Source organism: Theropithecus gelada, chromosome 9 (assembly GCF_003255815.1).
Source record: "Theropithecus gelada isolate Dixy chromosome 9, Tgel_1.0, whole genome shotgun sequence".
Taxonomy (NCBI): Eukaryota; Metazoa; Chordata; class Mammalia; order Primates; family Cercopithecidae; genus Theropithecus; species Theropithecus gelada.
Genome location: NC_037677.1, coordinates 99,994,969 through 100,020,012, shown reverse-complemented (window position 1 = coordinate 100,020,012; position 25,044 = coordinate 99,994,969). Strand labels below are relative to the sequence as shown.

Sequence of the window (25,044 nt, the reverse complement as noted above, 5' to 3'; positions counted from 1 at the left end):
TCCCCAACATTTACTATAAAAATAAACCACTGTCATTTTGCAAAATTTATAGCATACAAGAAAAAAAAGAGGCCTAGTATAGTGGCTCATACCTGTAATCCCAGCACTTTGGCAGGTCAAGGCAGGCAGATGACTTGAGCCCAGGAGTTCAAGACCAGCCTGGGCAACATGATGAAACCCCATCTCTACCAAAACAAAAATTAGCCAGGGTGGGAGAACTGCTTTAGTCCAGGAGGCAAAGGTTACAGTTTGCTGAGAACACGCCATTGCATTCCAGCTTGGGCAAAAGAGCAAGACCTGTCTCAAAAAAAAAAGAGGCTAGGGGCAGTGGCTTGTGCCTATAATCCCAGCACAATGGGAGGCCGAGGCAGGCGGATCACCTGAGGTCAGGAGTTTGAGACCAGCCTGGCCAACATGGTGAAACCCCATCTCTACTAAAAATACAGAAATCAGCCGGGTGTGGTGGCAGACGCCTGTAATCCCAGCTACTCGGGAGGCTGCGGCAGGAGAATATCTTGAGCCCAAGAGGCAGAGGTTGCAGACTTGGAAGCTCTTTATGTAATCGTTAACCAACCTTTTATATCAGTTGCAAATATTTCTTTTTCTAGTTTGTTTCCAATTTTTATGTAATTCTGTCTTATCCTTAAATCCCCATAGGTTTTATTTTCTTCTTATAATCCTCCAACCCCCATTTGCCGATCCTTTAAATGAGTAAATCTCTGTTGTGTTGGCAATAGATGATATGTGGAAAGCCCAAATGCCACATCCTCATCTGCTGTAGCTCTCCTTCACAGACATTTTTATCTTTTTTTTTTTTCTTTTTTTTTTTGAGATGGAGTTTCACTTGTTGCCCAGGCTGGAGTGCAATGGCATGATCTTGGCTCACTGCAACCTCTGCCTCCTAGTTCAAACGATTCTTCTGACTCAGGCTCCCGAGTAGCTGGGATTACAGGTGCACACCACCACTCATGGCTAATTTTTTTGTATTTTTAATAGAGACAGGGTTTCACCATGTTGGTCAGGCTGGTCTCAAACTCCTGACTTCAGGTGATGTGCCCGCCTTGGCTTCCCAAAGTGTTGGGATTACAGGCATGAGCCACCGTGCCCAGCCCAGATATTTTTCTTTTTGAGACTCTAGCTCTGTTGCCCAGGCTGGAGTGAAGTGGTGTGATCTCCGATCACTGCAGCCTCTGCTTCCCGGGCTCAAGTGACCCTCCCACCTCAGCCTCCTGAATAGCTGGGATTTCAGGTGCACGCCATCACGCCCAGCTAATTTTTGTATTTTCTTTTGGTAGACAGGGCTTTGTGATGTTGCCCAGGTTGCTACTGAACTCCTGGGCTCAAATGATCCACCTGCCTCAGCCTCCCAATGTGCTGGGATTACAGGCATGAGCCACTGTGCCTGGCCTCTTCAATGCCTAAGAGCTTTTCCAATCTCAACAGTTGACCTTAGGGACTGCATATCCCAGAACGCAGTGATCACTGGCTTATTCCTAACAAACAGGTAGTATTTTGTCCAGTTTTTTTATATTTATTACCTCCTAACTTCAGGAGGGTGGTAGTATCCCCATTACAAAAATGGAGAGGCCAGGCGTGGTGGTTCATGCCTGTAATCCCAGCACTTTGGGAAGGTGAGGTGGGTGGATCACCTGAGGTGAGGAGTTCGAGACCAGCCTGTCCAACATGACAAAACCCAGTCTCTACTAAAAACACAAAAATTAGCCGGGTGTGGTGGCAGGCACCTGTAATCCCAGCTACTCGAGAGGCTGAGGCATGAGAATCGCTTGAACCCAGGAAGCAGAGGTTGCAGTGAGCCAAGATTGCACCGCTACCCTCCATCCTGGGGGATAGAGTGAGACTCTGTCTCCAAACAAAAAAAAAAGATGTTACTTTATATGCTAGACTTTTCTAATAGTATACCTTTAGGATCATACTAAATTGTTGGTAGCTTATTTGTTAAAGGTGGAATGTTAGGTTAAAATGTATTAATCTGAGGCTGGGCACAGTGGCTCACGCCTGTAATCCCTCACTTTGAGAGGCTGAGGCGGGTGGATCACTTGAGGTCAGGAGTTTGAGACCAGCCTGACTAACATGGTGAAACCCTGTCTCTACTAAAAAATACAAAATTAGGCCGGGCGCAGTGGCTCACGCCTGTAATCCTAGCACTTTGGGAGGCCGAGACGGGCGGATCACGAGGTCAGGAGATCGAGACCATCCTGGCTAACACGGTGAAACCCCGTCTCTACTTAAAAAATACAAAAAATTAGCCGGCTGCGGTGGCGGGCGCCTCTAGTCCCAGCTACATGGGAGGCTGAGGGAGGAGAATGGCATGAACCCAGGAGGCAGAGCTTGTAGTGAGCCGAGACTGCACCACTGCACTCCAGCCTGGGCAACAGAGTGAGACTCTGTCTCAAAAAAAAAAAAAAATTAGCCGGGTGTGGTGGCACATGCCTGTAATCCCAGCTACTTAGGAGGCTGAGGCAGGAGAATCACTTGAACCCAGGAGGCGGAGGTTGCAGTGAGCCAAGATCGTGCCATTGTACTCCAGCCTGGGCAACAAGAGCGAACTCTGTCTCAAAAAAAAAAAAAAAAAGTATTAATCTGAGATAGACTTTAATTTTTTTGGTGTCACATCTTTGACAATCTAATAAATTTGCATTCAGTTTCAATGGGTTCATGTTATCTTAGTAATTCTTGAATGTCTTCAAAGTAAAGCTGACCACATTTGTATCTAAACTGTTTGCTTTGTTTATAGGATTTTAAACTGTCTACAGTTCTTAACCTCATCTGTTAAGTTCCCATGCCTGGAGAAGCTAATCCCAACTCATCATGTGATAATTCAATTTGTACAATAAATTATGAACCTGGAAAAGCTGGTTGTCTTTATTTACAAGATATCAAAAATATAAAAACTGTACAAAATGCAACAAAGGCAAAAACTGGCAGTGACTTGGTCTAAATCTTTTAGTTTCCCAAAGCAAGGCTCAGTACTGGAGGTAAGCAACTGAAATGTCTGTCTGACTTCAAGTGTACTAGGTTGTATGTAGCTGTTTTAGCTGAAGTAGAACATGGAAGCTAAATTTCTTCACCTGGTTTATCGAGTGTTTGGGTGCACTCAAAACTCAACAGGTATATAAATTCAGATGTCAGTGGATGGTTGTAATTCATCTAGATCTAACAAAGGAACCCCACCTAGTTACATACATTCCACTAATCATGGGCCGAGAAAAAAAAAGTTAGTGGATCATTTAACAGTTTTTGAGTGCCATACAGTAACTACGTTTTTACAGCAGAAACATACATGCTCATAGGATTCTTCAGCTAAAATTCAAGATGATAGTATATTTCTGAATTTGAATCTTGAAGCAGGATGAATTATTGAAATCAACTTTTTTTCTAAACGTAATAAATTAAAATAGCATTTGAACAGAAAATGCATAGTTTCCACACAATCCAAAGCACCATAAATGTCCCCTCCATGATCATAATACCTCTTATTCAACTAACGGAAATTAGTCAAATGTGGTTGCTATAGAAACGTGGAACTGTCCCGTTCAGATTTTCCAAGCAGCATACTTCCAGATCCATATAGACAAAAACATTCTTTGTAGCTTAAATATTAATCACTGAGGTATTTGCTTTTAGTCTCCCTTTTCAAAAACAGTAGCTTCCAAAAGGTCTTTAATACCGGCAGTTTATTGTGGACTATAAGCTCCTGCAGCTAGAACCAGGTTTCTTCGAGTAAAATGAAGGTGTACAACTGGTGTTGATTTGGTCATATATGTTCCCAACAACAACTCCTGTGAATTCTCAGGTAAATTTATATGCCCAGTGGCTGTAGTAAAGTCATCGGTCTCTAAATCCTCAAAGGCTTTGATAGCATCCCATAATCGAACTGTATTATCCATTGAACCTAAGGGGAAGTCAAAGGAAACCATTAGTTGCATCCATCATATTTACATTTGGACATTTTGTCCAGTACACTTTATGTATCTAATGTACATTTTGGGTGAAAAATCTAAACTTGACCAACAACTCTATTCCTTCCTAAGGAGCATTTCAAGCGGTACTTTAACCTGAGAAGTAATTCATGTATAGGGTGACACTCTGGAATCATAGCTAAAGGGAAGCAAAACCTAAAACACAAGGACTTAGTTTTGCAATCGTCAACACTGTGTCCTCTTAACATAGCATTTACCATAAAGCCATTAATAGTCATTTACCTGATGCCAAAATTTCACCATCTCTACTAAACCTAAGTGAACAGACTGTATCAGTGTGGCCTTTTAATTCTCCAACCATCAAACCATGTCCAATATCCCAAAGAAGTACTCTGCCATCTGTTGCTCCTGTAGCCAGGAATCTCCCATTGGGAGAAAATGTCAAGGAATGAATTGGTCCCTACAAAAGAAGTTCATAGAAAGGATCAGAGTAAAGTATGTCTAGGAAAATAAGACAAAATTTTAAAGTTTTGTAGTAAGAATGGTGTCTGCAAAATTTATGTGTCACTTGTTTAAAAAATATTTTTATCTTGAAAGCAACCTTGGATGCTGGAATAATAAGAGTGTAAAATACCTTGTGTCCAGTGAAGATCCTTACACAGTTACCATTTAGGACGTCCCAGAGTCGCACAGTTCTGTCTGCAGAGCCCGTAGCAACATAATTAGAATTTGGATGGAATCTGGTACAATTCACATCAGCAAGATGGCCAGCAAATATTCTTAAAGGCTGATAGTGGTCTGTAGCCCAGAGCCTTTTATAAAGTTATTGAAAGCAAAAGACAACAATTAGTACATAGCTGTGAAATGCCAAAAATCCATACAAAATAAATACAGAAACATCCATATGAAAAGTTAGTTCTGAGTGGGCCCCCCACTTACTAGTTAACTGAGGGGAAGAAGAATGAGACTCTCAGTCCTGAGAGTTCATCTGGTACAATTTTTTTTTTTTTTTTAAGCTGAAGTCTTGTCCGGGCACGGTGGCTCACGCTTGTAATCCTAGCACTTTGGGAGGCTGAGGTAGGTGGATCATGAGGTCAGGAGTTCGAGACCAGCCTGACCAACATGGTGAAACCCCATCTTTACTAAAAATACAAACAATTAGCTGGGAATGGTGGCACACGCCTATAATCCCAGCTACTCAGGAGGCTGAGGCAGGAGAACTGCTTGAACCCAGAAGGTAGAGGTTGCAGTGAGCTGAGATGGCGACACTGCACTCCAGCCTGGGCAACAGAGCAAGACTCTGTCTAAAAAAAAAAAATTCTGAGGTCTTGCTCTGTTGCCCAAGCTGGATTCAAACTCCGGGTTCCAGCAATCCTCCCACCTCAGCCTCCCCAGTAGCTGGGACTACAGGCGTGTACCACTGTAGCCAGCCAAAACTTAAGTTCTAGAACTCCAATTCTCTGTATATTCTTCCTCCCCTATTCCTAGTCTAAACCACAGAAAAGTATTTTCCCCTCGTTCTGGCCACCAAATAGTTGTTTTGTTTTGTTTTGAGACGGTCTCGCTCTGTCACCCAGGCTGGAATGCAGTGGTGCAATCTCGGCTCACTGCAACCTCCACCTCCTGGGTTCAAGCAATTCTGCCTCAGCCTCCTGAGTAGCTGAGACTACAGACATGTGCCACCACACCCGGCTAATTTTTGTATTTTTTCTTTTTTTTTCAGTAGAGACGGGGTTTCGTCATGTTGGCCAGGCTGGTCTGGAACTCCTGGCCTCCCAAAGTGCTGGGATTACAGGCATGAGCCATTGCACCTGGCCAAATAGTTTCTAACCTGAACTACCTTATCCTCAACTTCTAAGAAGATGACAGAGAAACATAAAGGTGCTCACAGTGGTATGGAAGACAAGGTTAAGCATCTGATGGGGGTGGAAGGGAGGACTATTAAGTATTTTTTAAAAACCAGGATTCATATAGATGTAATTGCAGATATAATAATACTCCTGCCCCAATTGCTTTTTTTTTTTTTTTTTGAGACGAAGTCTCGCTCTTGCCCCCAGGCCGGAGTGCAATGGTGCGATCTCAGCTCACTGCAACCTCCGCCTCTTGGGTTCAAACGATTCTCCTGTCTCAGCCTCCTGAATATCTGGGATTACAGGCGACTACCACCACGCCCAGCTAATTTTTGTATTTTTAGTAGAGAAGGGGTTTCACCACGTTGACCAGGCTGGTCTCGAACTCTTGACCTCAGGTGATCCGCCCACCTCGGCCTCCCAAAGTGCTGGGATTACAGGCGTGAGCCATTGCGCCCGGCCCCAATTTCAAATAAGTTATAAATGCAAAAGCTTCTCAGAAAGTTGATCCTCAACAATGGAAGTGTAAATGAATTTGGCTGGCTGCTGTAATTCCCAACAAGAAACCATTCTATTCATTGAATACACCCAGTCATAAGATCACAGTGTTCTTACCGAGCTACTCGGTCATGGCCCCCTGACACAAAATAATATCCATATGGAGAAAATTGTGTGTCCCATACTGGATAGTTGTGTCCTTTATATCCCACCAAACAAGTAAATGTTTGAAGGCTCCACAATCTAACAGTTCCATCCTCTGAAGAGGAAAGCAGATAGTTCCTGAGAGAAGAGAAGGTAATATATTTGACTCCCAGAGTAACCTTTGGTCACCTGTCCAGTTTTATATATATTTGAATACATTAAATATTTTATATACACTTGAATATTTTACATATATTTGAATATATTAAATATAGCTAACATGCTACATCTCACTTTTAATTCATTCATGCAATTCACGGTAGGTATCAACTGAAAGAACTAACCAAACTAATGTTAGCTCTGACACTCTACATATACCGAGCACCTACTGAATGAGGTAAGATGATACAGAAACTTACGGAAAATCAGTTCTTTACAAGAAAAAAGTACCGGGGTAATTAACAAAGTATAGTCAAGTAAGGTCAATTGAGAAAGTTTAGGAAATGTGATATGTCACTTAAAACTCAACAATTTTTGACCCTAAAATAAAGATGCTATTTTCCTATGCTGTGTATGCTATTTAAGAATTAAAAAGGAAATGTCTTTTGAAGAAAAAAAAAAAACCACTATAGACATGCTAATAATTCTCTACCTTTTTCAAGGATAAACACAACGGATTGGTAGTCAGAAGGTATTACAATTTTCACTGAAATCAGACGTTTCCCTCAAGTAAAAATGTATCATCTGGCAAAACCTTATCAAACAACAAAAAACCTAATTCTCAAAGTTTCATAATGATGAAATCTTGATGAATGGAAGGCTATTATCTTTTTTTCTTTTCTTCTTTTTTTGAGATGGAATTTAGCTCTTCTTGCCCAGGCTGGAGTGCAGTGGTGCGATCTCGGCTCGTTGCAACCTCCGCCTCCCAGGTTCAAATGATTTTCCTGCCTCAGCCTCCCAAGTAGCCAGGATTACAGGCGGGCACCATCATGCCCTGCTAATTTTTGTACTTTTAGTGGAGACGGGATTTCCCACGTTGGCCAGGCTGGTCTCGAACTCCTGATCTCAGGTGATGCGCCAGTCTTGGCCTCCCAAAGTACTGGGATTACAGGCATGAGCCACTGTCCCTGGCCTGAAAGTTTTTATCTATCCAAGTAATATACTAAGGGTATTATGAATACAAAACACCCTGCCCCCATTTTTACAGTGTTAGAGATCATGAAAAATAGGCAAATACCTATACACATAGGATGACATTGTAATCATACACCTAAAGGGAAACAAAACCAATTTCGAATTTCCTTTTTCATTTACTCTTAGTACTTTTGATTATAGAAAGATAAATCCTCAATTACTAGCTAATATGCCATTAATGTCAGGAATTTGTCTTAAATTTGATGAAGCAGCCAGAAGACACAATGCAGGGACCCAATGAAGCATTTCAACCCCTAATGGAGTTCTATAAAACTAAAGCTTTGGTTGGTTATTTACCATTGGGTAACAAATAAAAATAATTAAAAAAAAAAAAAAGAAAAGAAGAAAATACTAAAGCTAATTTTTAAAACCAGTAAGCCCTGAAACTGTGCATTTTGAATCTATAAATTTGAGTATACAGGCCGGGCGCAGTGGCTCACGCCTGTAGTCCCAGCACTTTTGGGAGGCCGAGGTGGGCAGATCACCTGAGGTTGAGAGTTCAAGACCAGCCTGACCAACATGGAGAAAACCCGTCTCTACTAAAAATACAAAATTAGCCAGGTGTGGTGGCGCAGGTCTGTAATCCCAGCTACTTGGGAGGCTGAGCCAGGAGAACCACTTGAACCCAGGAGGCAGAGGTTGCGGTGAGCCGAGATCACTCCATTGCACTCCAACCTGGGCAACAAGAGTGAAACTCCATCTTAAAAAAAAAAAAAAAAAAGAGTATACATTAAATTGCTACTGTGTACAAACATCAGGATTCAAAGATGAATTAGCAAACGGCAAGATTCTAAAAGATAATGAACGACAACCATGAGATTTTTATCAGAATTTTCCCAGTATTTGCATAATGTTTCCAGTAGTTGACTTTTATATAATTTCAATATAACATAGCAGTATTTAATTTTATTGTTTGTATTTTACCTATCCGGACTGAAGCTGGCTCCATAGACAGGCCCACTGTGACCATACAAAATCTTCAACTCACTTGCTGTTTTCTCATCCATGATTCTTTCTAAGACATCATCTGATTCTTTGTCTATAAGACTAAGATCTAAAATGGTCCAGAAATATTGATGTTTTAAAAGTACATTCATCAAAACTTTTAAAGTAATCATACCACAGTTCAGGAGAGGAATTAACATTTGAAAATTTCCTCCTATATACCAACCACACTGTGCTAATCCCTCTAAATTAGGTGGTATCATCTCAGCGTGTAAAAGAAGAAACTGACATTCAGAATAGATAATTTGCTAGAGTGCACACAGCTACTCAGTGTGGGAACCAGGACTGAAACTCGGTTTTGCTCACTATGCCACAGTGTTTCACAAAAATGAAAACTATGAGCCAGGCATGGTGGCTCACACCTGTAATCTCAGAACTCTGGGAGGCTAAGGTAGGCAGATTGCTTGAGCTCAGGAGTTCAAGACCAGCCTGGACAACATGGAGAAACCCTGTCTCTATAAAAAATAAAAAATTAGCCAGTGTGGTTGCACACACCTGTAGTCCCAGCTACTCAGGAGGCTGAAGTGGGAGGATCACTTCAGCCCAGGGATTGGAGGCTGCAGTGAGCCGTGATCACACCACTGCATTCTAGCCTGGGCAACAGAGTGAGACCCCATCTAAAAAAAAAATAAAAATAAAAATAACCTATAGACGTATTAAAATAATTTAAAATACATTGTTTTATTTAAATAATAAACTTTATCTCAGGCCGGGTATGGAGGCAGGAAAATCGCTTGAACCCGGGAGGCAGAGGTTGCAGTGAGCCACATATAATTCTGGCACTTTGGGAGGCCACACAGGCGGATCACTTGAGGTCAGGAGTTCGAGACCAGCCTGGCCAACATGGTGAAACCCCATCTCTACTAAAAATACAAAAATTACCTGGGCATGGTGGTAGGCACCTGTAATCCCAATTAGTGGGAAGCTGGGGAGGCTAAGGCAGGAAAATCTCTTGAAACTGGGAGGTGGAGGCTGTAGTGAGCCGAGACTGCACCACTGCACTCTAGCCTGGGTGACAGGGCGAGACTCTGTCTCAAAAAAACAAAAACAAAAAAACTTTCAAATAAAATCCTGACCTTATTTGTTCTTTATTAGCCATTTTTATGACTAAAACAGGAAGTACCATCCCTTAAAGATTTTTCAAGATTTACAAGCAATCATAAAATGTTAGATTTTTAACTTTAAGTTTTTTAGCCTAATACTCATTCTACAGATGAGAAAACTGAGGCCTAAAGAAATTAAACCAGTCTAACATCCCAGTCACTCCAAAGCTTTTTTCACTGTTGGGAATGTTAGAATCTTGAGTTAAAGTAAAATCAAGTGAATTTCTGTAAAGAACACAATCTTCTGTGTGTTTTTCATGGAATCAAGATTGGTGTAGACTAATGGCAAGTTCACATTCCAAAAGGTCATCTCAGTTACCTGATGCTTGTTTGACACTACGAAGCTTTTTGGGTGTTACAGACCACACTCTGACAGTTGAATCTGCAAAACCTCCAGCAATCAGACTAGAATCATCAGTGACATCCACTGCAGTGAGACCCTGCCAATAAAAGGTTTAGACTAAACAATACTATTTTAGGGTATTCAGAGTACAGAACAGGAAGCAAATGTTAATCATTTTCACACTATACTAACTATATCCTCAACACCCTATTTTAAGGAATATATAAAGACTTTTTAAATCCTTGATTTAAAATATTGGCCAAGCACAGTGACTCACACCTGTAATCCCAACAATTTGGGAGGCCGAGGCAGGTGGATCAGCTGAGATTGGGAGTTCGAGACCAGCCTGGCCAACATGGTGAAACCCCATCTCTACTAAAAATACCAAAATTAGCTGGGCAGGATGGTGGGCGCCTGTAATTCCATCTACTTGTGAGGCTGATGCAAGAAAATCACTTGAACCCAGGAGGCAGAGGTTGCAGTGAGCCGAGATCGTGCCATTGCACTCCAGCCTCTGTCTCAAAAAATAAATAAATAAAATAAAATATTAAGTTTGGCCAGGCATGGTGGCTCATGCCTGTAATCACAGCACTTTGAGAGGCTGAGGCGAGTGGATCGCCTGAGCTCAGGAATTTGAGGCCAGCCTGGCCAACCTGGTGAAACCCCGTCTCTACTGAAAATACAAAAATTAGCCAGGCATGGTGGCTCATGCCTATAATCCCAGCTACTTGGAAGGCTGAGGCAGGAGAATCACTTGAACTGGGAGGCGGAGGTTGCAGTGAGCCGAGATCGCACCACCACACTCCAGCCTGGGTGTCAGAGCGAGACTCTATTTCAAAAAAATAAAACTAAATTAAAATAATAAAATAAAGTTTATATGACTGGGCACGGTGGCTCACACCTGTAATCCTAGCACTTTGGGAGGCCGACGCGGCCAGATCACTTGAAGTCAGGAGTTCAAAACCAGCCTGGGCAACATGGCAAAACCCTGTCTCTACTAAAAATACAAAAATTAGCCGGGCATGGTGGCAGGTGCCTGTAATCCCAGCTATTCAGGAGGCTGCAGCTAAGGCACAAGAATTGTTTGAACCTGGGAGGCAGAGGATGCAGTGAGCCGAGATCTCACCTCTGCACTCCACTCGGGCGACAGCACAAGACTCTTGTCTTTAAAAAAAAAATAAAAAATTGATAAATAAGTTTACATAAGTACTTAAACCAAGTTCAACAGAGAGATGAACCACAATTTGCTACTCCTCAAAGGCTAGCAGAATTCTGATCAGTGAAACAAATGCCATTAAACATTGCCTTCTATTCTGTGCAGTATCCAATTCTCTTTTCCTGACTGCTGTCTTTAAATTATATTAAGAGTTTAAAGGCCAGGCATGGTGGCTCACGCCTGTAATCCCAGCACTTTGGGAGGCCGAGGCGGGCAGATCACAAGGTCAGGAGATCGAGACCATCCTGGCTAACACAGTGAAACCCTGTCTCTACTAAAAATACAAAAAATTAGCCGGGTATAGTGGCGTGTGCCTGTAGTCCCAGCTGCTGGGGAGGTTGAGGCGGAAGAATAGCATGAACCCAGGAGGCGGAACTTGCAGTGAGCCAAGATTGCGCCACTGCACTCCAGCCTGGGCGACAGAGCGAGACTCCATCTCAAAAAAAAAAAAAAAAAAAAAAAAAAACAGGGTTTAAATAACAAAACTCCATTTTAGCTAACACATTTGTTTCTCTCTTAATGGTAAATCATCATTCTACATGACTCTCCAGGCAGAAACCACCCAATTAGTTTACCAACCTGGTAAGCATTGAGAAATGTATAGAAACAAATGGAGGGTAAGCAGTCTGGCCCAAGGCGCACTCGTTTGGTGGTTTCTTTCATATTCATTATCTTATCCAACTTATCTGAATCTTTCAACTCAGGAAGAGGGATTCTGCGAAAGAAAAAGAGTCAAAATTACCTTTTGACTATTAACAAACTTGAACTCTCTATAACATATTGTCTCATACCTCCACACACAAGTTCCTGAAGCTTTTTCCTCACCTGTTCTGAGGTGGAGCATTGGGATCTTGTTTTTTGCTTTTGGATCCAATACTATCTTTTTTAGGCTTCTTCTTTTTAGGTTTTCCTTCTTCATTTTCTCCCTCTTCATCCTCATCATCCAAAGGTACCTCAATTTCTGGTTCTTTTAATAAACCAAAAAATACCTACAAGTCAAAAGAGTCAACATTTTTTAAATTATTTGTTCATTAATATACCCATTTTACATCTTGATAGGATAAATTACAATTACAAAATAGTAATTTACACTCTGAAGCAGGGTTCTGTACTTGTCTACCCAATAGCCATTCTCCCCTTTTTCCTTACTAACAGAACCCTGATTTTATTGGAGTAGCAATGTGCTCAGTTAAATCATTTCTGTTTCCAGGCTCCCTTGCAGCTAGGAATGTCCATATAAGTATATTGGGTACGGTTGTATAAAAAAAAATTGTTTTCCTGATTAAAAAGGGAAAGCTTCAACACAGATATGCCTTTTGTCCTCCCCCTTCTTTCTTCTTGAAATGGAGCTGCAATGCTGAAACTGCAGTAGCCATTTGTGAGCACAAAGAAGAAAGCCACATTCTAAAGATGGTGGACCAGAAACTAGATGGAGCCAGGGACCTTTATGGCACTGTGGAGCCTTCATGCCAGCCCTGGAAGGCCTTCCTCTGAAATTCATTTTATGGGAGAAAAATTATTTGTTTCAGCCACTGCATTCAGGGTTCTATAAAATGCAACCATACCCAAATTGTCACATATAAACATCACCCTTAGAACACAAAATTTTATATACAGTATAAAATTGTGGCCAAGCGGCCAGGCACAGTAGCTCACGCCTGTTACCCCAGCACTCTGGGAGGCGGAGGCGGGTGGATCATCTGAGGTCAGGAGTTCGAGACCAGCCTGGCCAACATGGTGAAACCCTCTCTACTAAAGTAAATACAAAAATTAGCCGGGTGTGGTGGCATGTGCCTTTAATCCCAGCTACTCGGGAAGCTGAGGCAGGAGAATCACTTGAACCTGGGAGGTGGAGGTTGCAGTGAGCTGAGATCACGCCATTGCACTCCAGCCTGGGTGACAAGAGCAAAACTGTCTCAAAACAAAAACAAAAACAAACAAACAAAAACATCGTTCCCAAGCTAGCTATAAGAAAAATGTGTAACTTATGTAGATGGAAATGCTACAATTTTTCATAATCTGCATTATAGAGTTCTTAGGTTCATTCCCATACCTTTGATTTGTTTGCCTCTCGTTTAGCCTCTCCTGCCAAACTTCCCACCATCGCATCTATCTGTTGCTTACTACGCGGCATCCCATCAAAGATGTCAATGTAGAGGTGCTCCTGAACTATGTTCCATATCTGATTGTTCTGTTTCTCCTGAAGATGCCTCTTCAAGAGTTGGTACGAGTCACGGGAAATACGCAGAACAAATTTACTTGTTCGAAAATCCAACATGGTCTCATTCCCTTTCATGTGTTCCTTTTTGGTAAGACTAGATAATACACGTAGGTCATCCTGGTAATAACATTCCTGATCTCCATGGAACCTGTTTCAGTGATTTTAAAAAGTCATTTTTCAATGTAATCATTAAGGGATCTGCCTCTCCCCCATATACTTATAAACCATCCCAGAATATTTTCAGTGTAGTAGTCTAAAAAATCCTGAACTAAACTGTAGGATAAGAAGTAACTCATTTCAAAATGATTATAATTCAGTTTCTGAATTTATTCTAAAAATGAACAAATGTAAATCTCTAATGAAATGTATCACAAACATTTTAAGAAAAGAATTTAAATATCCTAAGTGAAAAATAATATACCCACCATTGGTAGACAGTTTCTTTAGAATGGAGACATTTAAAAGAAACTGGTAGACATTTGAAAATATAAGAACCCTTGCTTTACTAAATGTTATGGTTTCTCAAAACCCACTTTTAAAAGTTTTATTATGAAAATTTCAAAGATATACAATAGAAAAGAATATAATGAACTCAGTGTACACATTACTCAGCCTCTCAACAATAATCAATACATAACATTCTCATAAAACCCATCATTTTTAATGATTTCCTATATTCATTGGAAATACGTACCAGACATATTTTTAAAATATCAATACTTTAATATGATCACTAAACAACAAACTAAGTGGAAGTACTCACTGCTGATACCAATCAGTGAGTACTTCCACTTACTCACTATTACCAAAGACAATAAAATAAAGCCTTTAGCCTTGATAACAACTAGTAAATTTAAATGTACTTGTGTTTTTACAACTCTTAATTTTCCTAAGAAAGTAAAATTAAAGACAATATATTTGGCATTCACTAAAAACAGCAACCAATGCAAAAACATTTTTAAAACAATAACTAAACATATTAGGACTCCAGCTCTGAAAAACAGATAGCCAACAGATTTCTAAACTGTTAAGTATGTTACCCCACTACAACTCATCAATATATGATCGAAGATTTGAATAAAATTAGAAATCTCAGCCTCTTATATCAGTAACTGCCCATTATCCTCCTGTGGTGATGGGGGTCCTGGCAAGGGATAAGACTGTCCATAAAGGAAAGACAGAGAATCTCCTATGATATTCCAGCTTCCTATGTGGGGAGACAGCTACACCATGAGACTGGAAGAGCAAAAAGGTTTTTCCTTCTTTTTTAGAGACAGGTTCTTGCTCTGAAGCCCAACCTGGAGTGCAGTGGTTCAATGCAGCCTCAAACTCCTGGGCTCAGGGATTCCCCCTTCCTCCATCTCCCCAGTAGCTAGGACTGCTGTGCCACCATACTTGGCTAATTTTTGTTTACGTGATCTCGGCTCACTGCAACCTCCGCCTCCGGGGTTCAAGTAATTCTCATGCTTCAGCCTCCTGAGCAGCTGGGACTATAGGCACGCGCCACTATGGCCAGCTAATTTTTTGTATTTTAGTAGAGATGGGGTTTCACCATGTTGGCCAGGATGGTCTCGAACTCCTGAGCTCAGGCAATCTGCCCACCTCAGCTTCCCAAAGTGAGGGATTACAGGCATCAGCCACCGTACCCGGCTCAATTTTTGTTTACTTTTTGTAGAAGCAGGATCTCGCTCTTTTGCCCAGGCTATGTTTTTTTTTTTTTAATTTTTTAATTTTTTATTTTTTTGGTGAGACGGAGATTTACTCTTGTTGCCCAGGCTGGAGTGCAATGGCGCAATCTTGGCTCACTGCATCCTCCGCCTCCCGGGTTCAAGTGATTCTCCTGCCTCAGCCTCCCAAGTAGCTGGGATTACAGGCATGTGTCACCATGCCCGGCTAATTTTGTCTTTTCAATAGAGACAGGGTTCACCGTATTGCCCAGGCTGATCTTGAACTCCTGACCTCAGGTGATCCGCCTGCCTCAGCCTCCCAAAGTGCTAGGATGACAGGCGTGAGCCACTGCGCCCGGCCTGTTTTTGTTTTTTTAAGTGACAGTGTCTATGTTGACAAGAATGGAGTGTTTCGATGACAGTACTTTAAAGAGAAATTAGCTTCTAGAGTAGAAGTTCTGTCGTCAGCCTTAGTTTTTTTTTTTTTTTCCAAAAGCACTTGGCTACAGAACGTTTTGCTTTATATACTTCCTATTGGCATCCTAGTATAATGAATTACTATAATGGCATAGAAGCCAGGGGTTCCAAGTTCTACTGTTCCTCTATTACTACTACCCTGTGTTAAATGATAAATCTTGACTTCAGGCTCTATTGCTTGTATTAAACATTTCTCATTCAGGCTGGGCCCGGTGACTCACACCTGTAATCCCAGCACTTTGGAAGGCCAAGGTGGGCAGATCACCTGAGGTCGGGAGATCAAAACCAGTCTGACCAACCATGAAGAAACCCCGTCTCTACTAAAAATACAAAATTAGCTAGGCATGGTGATGTATTCCTATAATCCCAGCTACTTGGGAGGCTGAGGCAGGAGAATCGCTTGAACCTGGGAGGCAGAGGTTGCAGTGAGCCGAGATGGTGCCACTGCATGCCAGCCTGGGGGACAAGAGCGAAAATCCCTCTCAAAAAAAAAAAAAAAAAAATTTTTATTCACCCTGCTAAGCAAGGCCTCCTTTTTTTTTTGAGATGGACTTTCGCTTGTCGCCAAGGCTGGAGTGCAGTGGCGCAATCTCAGCTCACTGCAACCTCCGCCTCCCAGGTTCAAGTGATTCTCCTGCCTCAGCCTCCTGAGCAGCTGGGATTACAGATGTCTGCCACCACACCCGGCTCATTTTTGTATTTTTTAGTAGAGATGGGGTTTTGTTATGTTGGCCAGGCTGGTCTCGAACTCCTGACCTCAGGTGATCTGCCCACCTCAGCCTTCCAAAGTGCTGGGATTACAGGTGTGAGCCACCACGCCCGGCCTGCCTCCTTCTTAAATACCACTTTCCCTTGGCTTCTATAACTCAACTCTCCCCTGGTTTTCTTCCTGTATATCTCCTCTACGTGGCCATTAAATTTGGAGCTCCTTGGGCCTAGCCCACTTACTGGCTTATTTCATACTCTTCCCTAGTCAACCTCATCCATATTCATCAATAATGCATACAACTCCAATTAACAGTTATAGTCCCTACCTCTCCTCTGACCTCTATCATCTACCTATGAACTTGACATTTCTTAAATGAGTCAAAGGCATATTCAAATCAGAACTCAAAATTATTCTAAGGTCTGACAAATCAAGTCCTCTTCTAGGGTTTTCTGTATCAGGAATTGGCTCCCCTATCCAGCTGGAGGGGCCAGAAAACTGGAGATTTCAATGATACCTCCATCTCCCTCACCTCCCTAGCCAATCTATCAAGTGTCTCATTCATGACTCTGTCTACTTCTCTTCACCTCTACCACAACCTAGTCCAGTGTTTCCGAACAAGGGTGCTACTAGCATTTTGGGCAGGATAATTCTTTGTAAAGTGGGACTACCTAGGTGCACATATTAGAACATTTAGCATTCCTGCTCCTCTGCCCAGTCATTATGACAATCAAAAATGCCTCCACACATTTTCTTTTTTTTTTTTTTGAGACAGGGTCTCACTCTTGTCATCTAGGCTAGAGTGCAGAGGCGCAATCTCAGCTCACTGCAACCTCCATCTCCCAGGTTCAAGCGATTCTCCAGCCTCAGTCTCCCAAATAGCTGGGATTACAGGAGTGAGCTACCACATCTGGCAAATTTTTGCATTTTTTTGTAGAGACTGGGTTTCACCAGGCTGGTCTAGAACTCCTGAGCTCAAAGTGATCCGCCCGCCTCAGCCTCCCAAAGTGCTGGGATTAAAGGTGTAAGCCGCTGCACCGGGCCACCTCTACACATTTTCAAATGGTCTAGTGGAAGGAGCAATTCCACCCCCAGTTGAGAACCACTGCAATAACTTCCAAAACTTGTCCCTATAGTCATTCTATCCCCCATGTGTTTCCCCACTGCATAGAAGTCCTTTCAAAGTATATAATAATGACATGGTCCTTTAATGACTCTGTAGCAGAAATGACTCTGTAGCAAAAAGGCTTCACTCTCCCCAAATACCCATTTTTCCTGTCTTCCTCCATAAAAGAAAACCTGAATATCAGCTGGGCACATAGACATTTAGGTAAAGACCACATTTCTTATTTCCCCTGCAGCTAGGTGTGGCCACTGACTGTTAAGATATAAAAGGAAGAAGTGTGTGCAGTTTCCGTGTGCCCTAACTGCTGACTGGCACACTGATGTGACTGCTTAGAGCAGGAAAACCATCTTATGCCACAAAGTGGAACATGCATGAAAAGCATGGAGAGCAACAAGACTGAGGGAGCTTGGGGCCCTGGTAATGAAGAACCCACCACACCAATCCCGAATGTCCCACCTTTATGAGAAAAATAAATAAACTTTTATTGTATTTAAACCTCTGTTGTTTGGGTTCTCAGTTACTCTTATTCTAATCTAATCCTAACACTGCTTCCTAGTGTTCTTAAGATAAAGACAAAAATAAACTTTTATTTATGCCATTGCTGATGAGTTTTCAGTGACTCTCAATGAAACCTAATCCTACCCAATACAACTCCCTACTGCTCTTAGGATAAACAAAGATCTTCAATATGGCCCAAGAACCAGCCTATTCTTTTCTTTCAATGCCTTCACTTTAACAATAGAACCTGCCTACTGTTCCAGTCCCTAATTCCCAGCTTCATGGTATACCACACCCCCATCCCATTCTCTGCTCCAGCTACCCTGGCCATCTTTCAGCCTCTGTACCTACCAGAATCCTTCCCACCAGAGAGCTTTAATACATACTTTTCCCTCTTTTCTTCATCTGGCTAACTCCTACCTAATCTTCAGATATCAGATCTCACCTCAAGTATCATCTCCTCTGGAAGCCTTCTCTGACTTCTCCAGCTAGATTAAACCCCACATTTTAAGTTCTCATAGCCTTAGGTACCTCTCCTTCACAACATACATTTTAAGTTGCAGTCTTACATTTGTGTGGTTACAGATGTGAACATATATGCACGCGCACACACACTATGTGTGTATATATATATGTAAAAATGTACATACTTCTCAAAGAATGACTTTGCTTCATTCTCATGTTGATTGTAGACTAGCTCCAAGTACATGTGCACAAACAGAGGATAAAAGAGTTGGGATAACTCTGCCCGATGGCAGTCCAGGGAACATTCAATGAAGTGTTTCAGTCCACTATAGTATTCTTCATACATTGTGGGATCTCCTTGTTGGCTGTAGGCCGACAACACAGCACTGACATCTGGCTGGTCTTCCACAGCAACACTTCCAACTGTTTAAAAAACAAAAAACAACTTTTAAGAAAATGACCTATTATGACCATGTGACTATGGCCGTTTTGTTAAGGCCCAGAGGTGAGCTGTTGCTCAGATTGTTGTCTCTTTCTTCCCAACGTCTCTTCCTCAACACAATCACATAATCTTTTTTTTTTTTTTTTTTTTGAGAGGGAGTCTCGCTCTGTCACCAGGATGGAGTGCAGTATGGAGATCTCAGCTCACTGCAACCTCCGCCTCGCAGGTGAGTCTCTTGCCTCAGCCTCTCAAGTAGCTGGAACTACAGGCATGCGCCATGCCCAGCTAATTTTTGCATTTTTAGTAGAGACAGGGTTTCACCATGTTTGCCAGGATGGTCTCGATCTCTTGACCTTGTGATCCTCCCACCTCGGCCTCCCAAAGTGCTGGAATTACAGGCATGAGGCACCGCACCTGGCCCACACAGTCTTTTTTTTCTTTCTTTCTTTTTGAGATGGAGTTTCAACTCTTGTCATCCAGGCTGTAGTGCAATGGCACGATCTTGGCTCACTGCAACCTCCGCATCTCGGGTTCAAGCAATTCTCCTGCCTCAGCCTCCTGAGTAATCCTACCCAATACAACTCCCTACTGCTCTTAGGGTAAACAAAGATCTTCAACATGGCCCAAGAACCAGCCTATTCTTTTTTTTCAATGCCTTCACTTTAACAATAGAACCTGCCTACTGTTCCAGTCCCTAACTAATTCCCAGGGCATGGTGGTGCATGCCTGGGATTACGGGCATGCACCACTATGCCCCCTAATTTTTGTATTTTTAGTAGAGGGGGGGTTTCACCATGTTGGCCAGGCTGGTCTTGAACTCCTGACCAGAGGTGATCCACTCGCCTCCCAAAGTGCTGGGATTACAAGTATGAGCCGCCGGGCACAGTGGCTCATGCCTGTAATCCCAGCATTTTGGGAGGCCGAGGCAGGCAGATCACGAGGTCAGGAGATCGAGGCCATCCTGGCTAACACGGTGAAACCCCGTCTCTACTAAAAATACAAAAAAATTAGCCGGGCATGGTAGTGGGTGCCTGTAGTCCCAGCTACTCGGGAGGCTGAGGCAGGCGAGTGGCGTGAACCCGGGAGGCGGAGGTTGCAGTGAGCCAAGATCGCGCCACTGCACGCCAGCCTGGGCAACAGAGCGAGACTCCGAGACTCCATCTCAAAAAAAAAAAAAACCAAGTATGAGCCACCGCACCCAGCCATAATCTTTTAATGGAATTTTTTTCACTTGTTTCAGTCACCCAAACCGAAACCTGTCAGCACATCCATATCTTAAGATAACAATAACAGGCCATCACGGTGGCCCAGCATTTTGTGAGACTGAGGCAGGCGGATCACAAGCTCAGAAGTTCAAGACCAGCCTGGCCAACATGGTGAAACCCTACCTCTACTAAAAATACAAAAATTAGCTGGGTGTGATGGCGCGTGCCTGTAATCCCAGCTACTCGGGAGGCTAAGGCACGAGAATCACTTGAACCCAGGAGGCAGAGGTTGCAGTGAGCCAAGATCGCGCCACTGCACTCCAGCCTGGTGACAGAGCAAGACTCCGTCTCAAAAACAAAAAAAACAATAACAAGAAGAGTCAATATTCCTCCTGGAACTACCTTATGTTAAAGACAAATTGTATAAAAGATGGTATGTGCAAATCAAACAACTACATTAACTTTCTCTCAACGCTCTGTTCAGATGGCACCCATTACCACCAAGCCATGCACTGCAGTAACATTCCCAGTTCTCTGAGCCACCCAAGCACTGTGTAACATTCCTGTAACATATCCTATCCTGTGTTCCCTTCACATTATATACATCTCTTACCCCTTATAAAATGTAACCACTTCAGGGTGGGAAGGACCATGCCCTATTTATATCTTCAAAAGATAGTTATATGCTTAAAACAATTTCCATAACCAGCATTTCAAAACAGAAAACGTAACTATTTATTTGTAACACAGCACCACCTAACAATACATCTGTCAATTAAATCAGAATTTGGTTGTTGGAAATATTTGTAAGTTGCCATTATAGTACACTTCGCTCTTTACTGCACAAATGTGATAATTTCTTCGGTTACTCTGATGGCCTCTTTTCCTCCTTACTGATTTCTCAGTTATGATCTATAATTAGGTCAAGTTTCTGAAGAGATAGGAGATTACAGCAAAATAACCAACAATATAATTCATCTTATAGTTCATTCACAAAATTCAACATTAAAAAAAGATTCCTCTCACTTTTTTTTTTTTTTTTTTGTAAAGATGGAATTTTGCTCCGTTGCCCAGGCCAGAGCACAATGGCGCTATCTTGGCTCACTGCAACTTCTGCCTCCTGGGTTAAAGTGGTTCGCCTGCCTCAGCCTCCCGAGCGCTGGGACAACGGCACATGCCACCACGCCCAGCTAATTTTTTTGTATTTTTAGTAGAGACGGGGTTTCACCATGTTGGCCAGGCTGGTCTTGAACTCCTGACCTCAAGTGATCCACCTGCCTCGTCCTCCCAAAGTGCTGGGACTACAGGCGTGAGCCACCGCGCCCGGCCTTCAATCCACATCTGCACACATTTCTATTTATGGATTACAATGAGATATGAATACAATGCTATGTATTCATACTTCATTTCTGGCAATGCTGCAAAGATTAGGCCTCATACAGATTAATTTGGCTAAAAGCTCTGCACTGGATAATTCAATAAACATTTATTGTCAGCTCAGGATCACCTCTGAGACCTTATATTGTATATGAGTTTTATTGCATGGATTTGTGACAACAGTTGCTGTGAGAAAGCAGTGGCTCAGGTGTCAGGAACACATACAGAGGCATAAACTTATCCATACCAAACATTTTACATATACATATTACAAGTGCCTCACATGGCCGGGCGCGCTGGCTCACGCCTGTAATCCCAACACTTTGGGAGGCCAAGGCAGGTGGATCACGAGGTCAGGAGATCAAGAGCATCCAGGCTAACATAGTGAAACCCCGTCTCTACCAAAAAGACAAAAAAAAATTAGCCAGGTGTGGTGACATGCGCCTGTGGTCCCAGCTACTTGGGAGGCTGAGGCAGGAGAATCGCTTGAACCTGGGAGGCAGAGGTTGCAGTGAGCCAAGATTGCGCCACTGCACTCCAGCCTGGCCGACAGAGCGAGACTCTGTCTAAAAAAAAAAAACCCTCGGCCGGGCGCGGTGGCTCAAGCCTGTAATCCCAGCACTTTGGGAGGCCGAGACGGGCGGATCACGAGGTCAGGAGATCGAGATCATCCTGCCTAACACGGTGAAACCCTGTCTCTACTAAAAAATACAAAAAACTAGCCGGGCGAGGTGGCGGGCGCCTGTAGTCCCAGCTACTGGGGAGGCTGAGGCAGGAGAATGGCGTAAATCCGGGAGGCGGAGCTTGCAGTGAGCTGAGATCCGGCCACTGCACTCCAGCCTGGGCGACAGAGCGAGACTCCGTCTCAATAAAACAAAAAAAACAAAAAAAACAAAAAACCCTCATAACCACTCATGTAATAGAGAAAATTCAACATGAGAATGACTTGTCTCCTGACAATATTAATGTGAAAAAAAATTTTTTTTTTTTTTTTAGACAGAGTCTTGCTCTATCACCCAGGCTGAAGTGCAGTGGCGCAATCTTGGCTCACTGCAACCTCAGCCTCCCGGGTTCAAGCAATTCTCCTGCCTCAGCCTCCCAAGTAGCTGGGATTACAGGCATGCGCCATCACATCTGGCTAATTTTTGTATTTTTAGTAGAAAGGGGGTTTCACCATGTTGGCCAGGCTGGTCTCAAACTCCTGACCTCAGGTGATCCACCCGCTTCATCCTCCCAAAGTGCTGAGATTACAGGCATGCGCCACCACGCCCGGCCAATAGGAAGGTAAAAAAAATTAAAAGGTAAGAAAAGAATGACAATCAGCATCACACATGTAAATGCAGCAAAGACGAAAAGGTCTGTCCAATGCCCATGCCTAAACACATGGTTCTCAAGCTGCCCTATGTCAACACTCCTTAGAAGCTCTTATTCAAAAGTGAAGATTCCCAGATTCCACCTCTAGAGGATCTGATTCACTAAGTCTGAAGTGATGCCCAGGAACCTGCATCCTCCAAAGACTTAACACTGGTGGTACTCAGCCCATATATATCTTTAAAATTTCAGTCGGGTGCGGTGGCTCATGCCTGTAATCCCAGCACTTTGGGAGGCCGAGGCGGGTGGATCATGAGATCAGAAATTCAAGACCGGTCGGACCAATATGGCGAAACCCCGTCTCTACAAAAAATACTTTTTAAAAAATTAAGCGGGGCGTGGTGTCGTGCACCAGTAGTCCCAGCTACTCGGGAGGCTGAGGCAGGAGAATCGCTTAAATCCAGGAGGCAGAGGTTGCAGTGAGCCGAGATTACACCACTGTAGTCCAGCCTGAGCGACAGAGCAAGACTCCGTCACAGAAAAAAAAAAAAACTTTTAGCTGAGATTCAGGGGGTACATGACGTGCAGGATTGTTACAAGGGTATATTGTATGGTGGCTGGGCACGGTGGCTCACGCCTGTAATCCCAGCACTTTGGGAGGCCGAGACTGGTGGATCATATGAGGTCGGGAGTTCGAGACCAGCCAGACCAACATGGTGAAAGCCTGGCTGTACTAAAAATACAAAAATTAGCTGGCCGTGGTAGTAGAAGCCTGTAGTCCCAGCTACTCACGAGGCTGAGGCAGGAGGATCGCCTGAACCCAGGAGGCGGAGGTTGCAGTGAGCCGAGGTCGCACCACTGCACTCCAGCCTGGGCAACAGAGCAAGGCTCCGTCTCAAAAAAAAAAAAAAGTCCTAAAAGTTATTTTTTAACCCTCTTTTTTTTTTTTTTTTTTTTTTTTTGAGACTGAGTCTGGCTCTGTCGCCCAGGCTGGAGTGCGGTGGCCGGATCTCAGCTCACTGCAAGCTCCGCCTCCCGGGTTCACGCCATTCTCCTGCCTCAGCCTCCCGAGTAGCTGGGACCACAGGCGCCCGCCACTTCGCCCGGCTAGTTTTTTGTATTTTTTTTTTAGTAGAGACGGGGTTTCACCGTGTTAGCCAGGATGGTCTCGATCTCCTGACCTCGTGATCCGCCCGTCTCGGCCTCCCAAAGTGCTGGGATTACAGGCTTGAGCCACCGCGCCCGGCCAACACATCTTTTAAAAGGAAGTAAAGAAATAAAGAGAAAATAAAGTACTTACAAAACTTAAAGTACGCTAGTACGAAACTGTACAAACACTGTTAGTCTCAGGTGGACCTGCCCAAGGCTCAAAAGCCCAAATGAGAGGAAAGGGACCAAAAGCGTGAAGGTCCCCGCCTCTCCGCGCTCACCTTCCCATACATCCCTCTGCTCAACAGCTCTCCTCAGCCTCTCGCTGAAACTGACAGCTCGGAAGGGGGTTTGACTGCGCAGCCGGCGCACTAGAGAAAGGGGCGGGCATGTGGCCCTAGAGGCGGGCCCAGGAAATTCAAAACAAGCCCGCAGAGGTGCAGGCCTGCCAGCCCCTGCCTTACCGGCTTGCTCCCCTTCGCGGCGGCCGTGCCTCCCCGGAACCCCACGGCTTACCTTTACCCGGAGCCGCAGGACCTGAGGCTGAACCTGAGACGGCCGTGACCCCCGAAGCGCCAGTGCCCGGAGGGTCGGGGGCCGCAGGGCCAGGGGCCGAGGCGGTCACCCGGCTGAGAAGCGCGCTGGCCACCTCAGCGCCGACGCTGTCCACCTCTCCCGGGGCTCCGGAGCCCGCCACTGCCTCCTCCAGCAGCCGGGCCTCACGGCGCAGCGCCTCTTCGGCCTCGCGGAGGTTGCTCTGCCGTAGGAACTGCAGCACGGCCAGTAGAGTCTGTCGGTCGTGCGGAGCGCCGGCCTCCGGAGCAGCCGCAGGCACCGGGGCCGCCCCCGCCGGGGCAGCGGTGGAGACAGCCACCGTGAGCTTGGGGGTCCCGCCATCCCCGCCAGTGGACGACGATGCCGCAACGTTCCCGCCGCCGCCGTTGGGGCCGTTGTTGGTAGTGCCGCCGCTACCCTCGCCTGCGCCGTCCCCCGCCTGCGGAGGTAGCAGCGTTGGCGGTCCCTCAGGCTCTAGCTTGACCGCCACCTCCGTCTGCTCCTCCGCCAGCGCCGCCATCTTGCGGCTGAGCCACCTTGCGCCGTCAAGC

General features: G+C 44.0%; 2 protein-coding genes across 5 annotated transcripts in view; one reads left to right on the top strand and one right to left on the bottom strand.

Annotated features, from left to right (window-relative positions):
* Nucleotides 1-2,872, top strand: part of ATP5MD (ATP synthase membrane subunit DAPIT) — a 7,162-nt gene extending 4,290 nt beyond the window's left edge. For all 3 annotated transcript variants that reach the window (XM_025396655.1, XM_025396656.1, XM_025396657.1), the window contains one exon: nt 2,756-2,872. The gene's annotated coding sequence lies outside the window, so the exon portion shown is untranslated. The remainder of the gene's footprint in view (nt 1-2,755) is intronic.
* Nucleotides 2,857-25,044, bottom strand: TAF5 (TATA-box binding protein associated factor 5). Of its 2 annotated transcripts, XM_025396652.1 has the most exons (11): nt 24,455-25,044; nt 18,640-18,877; nt 13,348-13,663; nt 12,120-12,283; nt 11,874-12,009; nt 10,055-10,175; nt 8,552-8,681; nt 6,407-6,571; nt 4,576-4,753; nt 4,224-4,401; nt 2,857-3,913 (listed from the first exon to the last, which is right to left on the bottom strand). In XM_025396652.1, exons 1-11 carry the CDS (start codon nt 25,011-25,013, stop codon nt 3,696-3,698), a joined length of 2,403 nt encoding a protein of 800 aa, XP_025252437.1. In that variant the 5' UTR covers nt 25,014-25,044; the 3' UTR covers nt 2,857-3,695. The 2 variants fall into 2 exon arrangements, with proteins under 2 accessions (XP_025252437.1, XP_025252438.1); XM_025396653.1 differs by lacking the exon at nt 6,407-6,571.

Excerpts from the sequence above, each read along its gene's own strand:
- TAF5 (XM_025396652.1), bottom strand. The coding sequence starts at position 25,013 with ATGGCGGCGCTGGCGGAGGAGCAGACGGAGGTGGCGGTCAAGCTAGAG. Across the intron at positions 12,010-12,119 it reads AATGCTCCACCTCAGAACAG|AATCCCTCTTCCTGAGTTGA; the intron begins GTGAGGAAAAAG and ends TTTCTTTCGCAG. Across the intron at positions 6,572-8,551 it reads GCCAGCTTCAGTCCGGATAG|GAACTATCTGCTTTCCTCTT; the intron begins GTAAAATACAAA and ends CTCTTCTCTCAG.